Raw genomic sequence first — 8,436 nt, forward strand, 5'->3', positions numbered from 1 at the left:
AAAAAAAAAAAAAAAAAAAAAAGAAAAACAACCAAACAAAAAAATGCTTCAGAAGATGGTATTCTTCTGTACAAGGATGAAATCTTTAAGATATAGTCTATATCCAAACTTACACAATGTACATATTCACTAAGAGGATTACATCTCGAACTTCTATTTAAATATTACATAAAGACTTTAGCTTTAACCTTTAATTAGAACAAAATACTAATCAATACAAGAAAAGGCAAATTGAACAAATAAGAGGTAAGAACATATCTTCACACATATTTGTAAACAGGTATGCATGTATACTTTTCAAAACAGTACAAAATTAGGATCCTTTTGATTTAAAAAAATAATTCACTACATAAAGTATCTGAGTATTAAGTTAATGTATAGTATAAACACTTGAAATAGGTAGCTATTTTAAAACACATCTGATTATCTGATTGCAAAATGATTTTGGGTGAAACATATTTTAAAATCTTGTTATTAAAAATATATACTTTTTTCCAAAAACACAACCTTAAGTGCAAATGGCTATTACATAGAAATCCTATAGTAGAATCCGTCTTTGTTGTAGTTTTCATGAATAGTATTTTGTCCAAAATAGATATATTAATGTCATCAATATCTTTATGAAGTAAAACATCAGTGATAGAAAAATACAAGAAAAATGTACAAGGCAAATGATTTGAATGGGCAGAATATACAAGATATCATATATGTATGGGTACTAAAAAAGATTGATGAAAACTACAATTCATACTCTTGATTTTGCTTTGTCAACACTCAATGATTCCGTGGTATAATGCTGGAGGAGTACACTCATACTAGAAATAAACTATCAGGAAGATCTTACTTTTTGAAAAATGAAACAATTTTCTTCCTAGGGAGTTTTATGTTTTACATATATGATTTTATATTTTGTATTGTGTAAACTTATTTATAAAAGATTACCATCTAGGTGAATCATATTTACAACTTGACAGAACACTGATACTTAGTTGGAGAGGGGGTGGATTAAGAATAACAGGAAAGGGAAAACTTACAGGTTAGTTTAGCATTGAAACGTCTTTAGAAATATCTTGGTGAACTCCACCTTCTAGAAACAGCTAACTTACATATAAAAAATACTCCAACAAAGCTAAATCATATAATACAAAAAATTCAGAAAAAATACTACCACAATCGTATATACAAGTTGTAAGTCAAATCTTTCCATTTTAAATATTTGCACACCAATAAAAAATATACAAATAGTCTGTTTTAAATGTACATTAAGAGAAATAAACTCTACCAAGAAAATAAACATAATACAAAAAATGTATCTTAAGAACCACAAAATGATCTGTACAAGGCATTGTTAGTGTGGAATATTAAGGGAAGTCAGCTGCCAAAGTATTCACAGTCTCTTTTGGAATGTCAAGATGAATTCCTTCAAAATAGTGGAGGAACCTGTCAAAATTACAAAGAAAAATAAAATTGAATATTTCCATCTGATAAGAATATTTATTAATCTTGAAATAGCTATCTAAAATGTTATATTTTTAGAGACTTTACCTTCTTTTACTTTTTCCTTGTTCTTTTAGTTTCTCAGTCCTACAAATGTTTCGAAGAGTTGGCAAATATTCAATTATACTAGCTTGTCTATTACCCAGGTTCAGAAGAGATCGACTAGAAAATACACTTTTAATGACTGCTCTCCTCTTCCAAGCATTGCTGTGAATTAAAAGTAATGCATTACTTTTTATGTCTAATGTCCAATAAAAATCCAACAATCTCAAATGCAACCAGTTTCCCTGACTCTGGTCTAGACTAGATGATACTTCCAGATTAATTTCCTGTCAACACATCAATCACTCCTATACTGAAAAATCTTAATGGCTACCTGCTATCTGTCACAGCAAGTCCAAACCTGTTTTCCTTTTCATTCAAGAGCTTTCCAAACCTAACCCACCCTAATCTCTCATTATTTCTCCTCCCAGCAATCAGGCTGTTCTCCTTAACTGCCTCAGTAGAAACTACATTATTAATATTAATGGCTTACCATGATCAATAGCCCAGCATTTCAAAATTACTAGGAAGAAAGAAACTCTAATGATTTCCCCTTTACCATTTATTACTGAAAAGTAAAAAGGAAGTAAGACTTACTATAAATTAGTTGCCGACTGACTAAAATATACATTATTGTGCTTTTGTGAAACATACAAAGTAAGATCGTTGGTTGGATCTCTTCCTAATTTCTTGCAAGAATTCAAGGTTTCCAATGCTTTCGAAATAGTAGAAGAACATTTCCTAAAGCTGAGAGCTTCTGCGGCTGCCTTTAATTCCCGAGAGCTTTGAGAAGTCCATCCATCACTATTCTCGAGACTAAACTCATCACAAAGTCCACTTTTAACCTTTGCACTTGTCCAACTAAAGTCATTTTTACCAAGTTTCTTTTGTTCCTTTACATCACTTAAAAGGGCATCTAAGAAAGACATGTTATCCATGAACTCGGTGAGAGAATTTAAACAGTGCGAAACAAGGGCAGAACATTTCTTTTCTGCTGGTGTTTTAGGAAGACAAGGAATTGAATCAATATTAGGCTCTAAACATCTGTTCAGTTTCTTTGTCTCTGGATTGCTTTCTTTGTCTCTTGGCAGAACATTTCTTTTCTGCTGGTGTTTTAGGAAGACAAGGAATTGATTCAATATTAGGCTCTAAACATCTGTTCAGTTTCTTTGTCTCTGGATTGCTTTCTTTGTCTCTGGCCTTGCTATCTTCTGAATTTGAGGAAGAAGATGCAGAGGATAGGCTTATAAATTTATCAGAAAAGTCCAGTTCAGTGTCAAATAAGTCACTATCATCTAGCATTACCATCTTTTTCTTATGTTTTTTTGTGTGTGACTTTTTCAATGACTGCTCTCCCTGAGAATGTTTCCTAATCGGACGTTTCATACTTTTTGTTGCTGTGCTGGTATCCACAGTTACTGATGAGCTGCAAAAGTTTTTTGTTTCTGGAATGATATCAGTTGGTAGTGGTAGAATGAACTCAAGATTAGTATATAAAAAATCTACATTCTGCAATTGGAATTCTGTGAGAAGCTGGATGAGTTTATGCCATTCTTCCTTTGTTGTGATTTTGTGCTGAAAAACAATTTTGAATAAAGAAATGTTATAACAGTACATAGTTTGTAACACTTTTCTACCCATATGAATATAGTGTTGTCCCTATTCTATCTTAAAAATGAGTCACTACCCCTCATAATTTTATTAACCTACACATAATACATCGAAATAGTACTATGAGTAAAAGTTCAATTTAGATTGCTAATTTGGAGAAATAAGTTTTCTAATATTTCGTGTATACTCCAATTCAACAATTAAATGACCATTTATTTAAAAACGACTTCTCTGGAGTTGTATTTTTATCTGAAAAATTTCTAAATTGTATTCTAAATCCTAGAATATGCATATAGAACAATGTCTCCACACTGTTAGTCTAAGTAGCAAAATGTGTTCAAATCAGAAATCTAAAGCTTATAAAAATTATACACGAATTCAAGTTAAATGTAAGATTCCAAAAAACAGGAGTGAATGTTGGGTAGATGAAAAGGAACATAAATTCAGCATTCCAAACTAGACATTAAAAATACCTTTAAAAATGAAAATAAGTCTTCGGATGGGGAAAAAATATTCTTAAGGCCAAACAAGGTCTCAGCACAGCCAGTGTCACATTTGGGAAAGTATGTACGATTCTTTTTAGTATTTTTAGGATTATTTTGGAAATCAGGGCCATCTTCAAAGCAAACTAGTTGAGCGTTTCTGCTATTTCTTCCTACAAAATTAATAAAAGAAAATCTTACCCATATATATTTTAAACAAATTGTATCACAGAATCATATAAGGTCTGAGATCCTTTGACATCTTGTGGACCTATACCCCCATTTTGTTCTTCTCTACATATACATTTAATTCATTAAGAGTACAACATAAGCATTTTTTCTAACAATACATAAGCTAAGTGAGGTAGTGGGGGGTTTTCAAAACAACCCAATAGAAATAATGAAAAATATAAAATGAAACAATAACAAAAACAATCCAATAGAAAAAAGTGCAAGGACTGTGAACAGGCAAGTCACAGAAGAAATAGAAATAGCTAACAATAAATACATAATAAACAATATAAACTAGTGAAAGTGCACAGCTTCATAAAAAGATTGTGTAAATGCAAATTTAAAATAAGATACTCATGTTTCACCTTTTAAATTGACAAAAGTAAAAAGCCTGAAAATCTAGTTTTGTCAATAGTACACATAAAAGAGTCATCATATACTATTGTGAAAGTATAGATTGGTACAATTATGTTCAGCAGGCAATCTGGCAGTACCTCTCAAAATGTAAAGTGTATAGAGCCTTTGAATCATCAATTACACTTCTAGAATTCTCTCCATCAGAATTACTCACAAATGTGATTAATGGTATATGTATGAAGATATTTACTGTACTTCACTATAATGACAAACTGAAGATAATTTAAATGCCCATTAATAAGTAATAGTAATTAAATTATGGCACATCCATTCTATTCTATGGAATAGCATGCAGCTGTAGAAAAGAATGGAGTAGAACTCTCTGTGCTGCCAATAAATTGCTGAGTTAAAAGTAATTGCCTAACAATATATATAGTACTGATTAATTTTGCTAAATAAGTATGTAGCAATATTTTATATGTATAAAGATCTAATAGCGTCTACCTTTAATAAGTAGGGGAATATCTTTTACTTTATATAGTTTTGTATTGTTTGAATTTCCAGAGTGCATATTTGTGATTTTCTAAAAAGGCAGGAGTGAAATGCATACAAAATAAAATCTTCAAGTGGAGAAACTATGCTATACTTAGTTCCTGTCTTCTAAAGTTCATGGTATAGCAATTTATACCCAGTAGTATGGCAACAGTTATTAACTAATTTATTTTTTACACCATTTTAGATATTTAGATATTTTTGACATGTTATTTATCATATTTATTTTTGAAAAATGGTTAAAGCTACCAGCTTACATTGAATTAAATATATGTGTGTCTACTTTGTAAAAGAATATGTTAAAATTTCGAACTAATTAAAGGAAAAACTGATAGTTTTTTTATAAACCATCAGTTTTACAAACTGATTACAAACTCCACATTGGCTTTATTTAAATATTTGCGTATTTCCTAGAGCAGGATCTATAACTATGTTAACTGTGACTATGGAGCATGGAAATCACAAAATAGAGACTTCTTCGGGAAAGATACGAAGTCTTACTCATGTAAACACAGAACCTGGCATGGAGAATGTACTCAAAAAATGTCTGTGACTTGAATTAGCTAACAATGATGACTGAAGAGCAATAAAAAATAAAAGTATTTTTGAGATAGTAAACTTCTTAGGAAAAATTGAATTAAAGACTATTAAAGGAACTAAAAGGGATCTTACGTACATTACAGTCACATAAAATGAATGAACTATACATATACATGAATATAGTGATGTGGAAAAATCAACATATTTTTTAATAAGTGAAAAAAGGAAGTTGCTAAATAATAATTATAGTTGTATTTGTGTTATAAGAAACGATGTTTATAAATGTATAAGTAACAGTTTGGAAAATTTAAGTCAAACTTTTAGGGAATAAAGGGAATGGGGTGGGAAGGTTTTTTTTTTTTTAACAATGAGACCATGCTACTTTTATAATCGAAAAAGAACAACTACAAAATAAAAAATAACCCACAGATTATTTAGTCCAAACCTTTCATTTTCAAGTGAAGAAACAGGCACGAAGAGGTAAACTGAATTTTGGAGATTATACAATAAAGAGAAGCACAGCCAGGAGAAGAATCCCTGTTTTCAGCTTTAGTTTAATTCTATTTACCCACATTTAATGTTTAAAAAGCTTTTCATGAACAAAACTGACATATATATATTTATTTTGAAGATTAATGTGATAACTGAATGCTCAAAATTTGTATAACATTTTAAATATTTTGGTATAGCATATATTTTAAAATAGGGTTCCATAACAGAAATTTCTTTCATAACAGATCAACTTACGACAAAGAGATAATGGCCTTTCTTCTAAAAATCCACCTCCACTTCTAATCCAGAACTGTAAGTAAAGTATACTTTTTCTGATATCGCAAGTATTTGCAGTTAACAAGGTTACGAAATCTTTTACGTCAGTTCTAAAATTCTCAGTTAAGCAGATCATTTGTAGGTAGCTGGCAACATTTAGCTTAAAAACAGAGAGAGAGAAACATAGTTGCAGAATTAACAGAAATACAGTAATAATATATGTGAAGGATGTCTAAAAGTGAGACAAATTTTGCTAAAATTCATATCTTAAAGTTCTTCTTGAGAATGAAACTTCTCTGAAAAATATAAGGGAATATACTACCAAATTAAAAGCATTTACATATACTTCTTTTACTAATTGAACATAGTCCAGGACACCAAGGAAACCATTATAGGGGATTTTCCAGCCTGAACACTGGAAGCAGTTTTATAAACCTTGAGAAAACACCTTAGGATTAAGTAATGATATAGCTTAATAGAATATATATATATATTTTTTCCTTTTTTTGTCTTTTTTCGTGACTGGTAACGGGATAGCAACCCTCGGTGTCGCGCCCATAACGCGACTGGCAACGGTATTGCAACCCTCGGTGTCGCGCCCGCACCGCACTCAACCAGTGAGTGGACCGGTCTCTATATGGGATCTGAACCCTCGGCAAGAGCACCGCCGCACTCCCAAGTGCCGCACTCTACTGAGTGCGCCACCGGGCCGGCCCTTGATAGAATATTTTATAGCCATCAACATTTCAAATACAAATACTATAACAATACTGAAAAATACATAATTTTTTAAAACCACAGTTAAAAAATTATATCAATAAGTGCATAACAGTATATATGTATGTAAATAAATAATAGAAGAGAAAAATTTTTTAAACATTTGGCTTGTTGGGGGCAGATGGACAAAGTGAATTTTTTCATTTTATTTAGTGTTCCAGTGATATTGCTATATATTTTTTTGTTTAACCACAAAACACGTACAATTCTCTTCCCATTGTTGTTTATGGAAAGCTTTTTATCTGGAAAAGCTAAAACAAATAAAATTATATTTACATTTTACAGATTTTACAAGACTACAGACATTTTCATTATACTGAACAAGGTAATTAAAAAAATTTTTCCCTATGAAATGTTTGACTTTATTCTATAGATATTGTGATATTATGATATATACATATATCACTGTATATATTTATATAAAACACACACACACACACACACACATACAGGTTTTCATCCATGGTTCCTGGTTCCCCAAGGTGGGACTCTAATCTTCTTCCTGCCTTTCTGTCTTGGAGCTGACCATAAAGAAATTCTCCAACCTTCCTTGTCTGATTGTAGGTGATAAGACCCCCTTTTCAGGAGGGGTCATGCACCAAACCCAGGAGAAAGGAATGCTGCACAGAAAGGCCATAAAGAATCTGAACAAAGAATCTCCCCAGTGTTAGTGTTAGATCATACCCTTTTTGTCCAATCACATTTCTATACGGTTGCCATGCTTCTTCAATCATGCCTACTTGATGAAGCTTCCATAGAAACCCAAGGGCACAGGGTTCCGGAGAGCTTAAAGAGCTGAACAAGTGGAGATTCCTGGAGGGTGGCATGGGCCCAGGAAGGGTATGGAAGTTCTGCACTCCTTCCCCCATATCTCGCCCTATGTATCTCTTCATCTGTATCCTTTGTAACGTCCTTTATAATAAACTGGTAAACGTGTTTCCCTGAGTACTGTGAGCTGCTCTAGCAAATTAATTGAACCCAAGGAGGGGGTCATGAGAACCTCAATTTATATCTGGTTGGTCCGAAGCACAGGTAAAACAGCCTGGGGGTTACGATTGGCACCTGAAAGTGTGTGTATCGGGGGATAGTCTTGAGGACTAAGTCCTCAACTTTGGGATCTGACACTATCTTCAGGAAGATAGTGCTGCAGTTGAATTGACGTACACCAAGATGGTGTCTGCTGAAGAATTACTTGGTGTGTGGAGGGAAAACCCCAAAGATTTGGTCACAGAAGTCTGTGTTGATTGTTGCTGTGTAAGAGTATAGGAAAAACACTGCTGTGTTTTTTTTCCTTTCAGGAGACCATATTGGACAGCACAGGTCTATAGTAACCACTAAAAAGTTAATGAAAAGAAATAGCTAAAAGCCAGATGGGGGCCGGCCCGGTGGCTCACTCGGGAGAGTGCGGTGCTGATAACACCAAGGCCCCGGGTTCGGATCCCATATAGGGATGGCCGGTTCGCTCACTGGCTGGGCGTGGTGCTGACAACACCAAGTCAAGGGTTAAGATCCCCTTACCGGTCATCTTTAAAAAAAAAAAAAATTTTTTTTTAAAAAAAAAAAAAAAAAAAAAAAAAAA

The 8,436-nt window shown here is 32.6% G+C and overlaps 1 protein-coding gene across 1 annotated transcript in view; it reads right to left on the reverse strand.

Moving 5' to 3' along the window:
• Window positions 1-44: 44 nt before the first annotated feature.
• ATAD5 (ATPase family, AAA domain containing 5) overlaps window positions 45-8,436 on the reverse strand; it is a 57,181-nt gene continuing 48,789 nt past the window's right edge. Inside the window, exons 18-23 of the mRNA XM_008585519.1 lie at window positions 6,060-6,240; window positions 3,624-3,805; window positions 2,720-3,114; window positions 2,137-2,628; window positions 1,546-1,704; window positions 45-1,440 (exon numbers count right to left, since the gene is read on the reverse strand). Of these exons, the coding sequence (XP_008583741.1) occupies window positions 1,362-1,440; window positions 1,546-1,704; window positions 2,137-2,628; window positions 2,720-3,114; window positions 3,624-3,805; window positions 6,060-6,240 (1,488 nt within the window). The 3' untranslated portion in view covers window positions 45-1,361. The remainder of the gene's footprint in view (window positions 1,441-1,545; window positions 1,705-2,136; window positions 2,629-2,719; window positions 3,115-3,623; window positions 3,806-6,059; window positions 6,241-8,436) is intronic.

Source organism: Galeopterus variegatus, unplaced genomic scaffold, assembly GCF_000696425.1.
Source record: "Galeopterus variegatus unplaced genomic scaffold, G_variegatus-3.0.2 Scaffold3602, whole genome shotgun sequence".
Classification (NCBI taxonomy): Eukaryota; Metazoa; Chordata; class Mammalia; order Dermoptera; family Cynocephalidae; genus Galeopterus; species Galeopterus variegatus.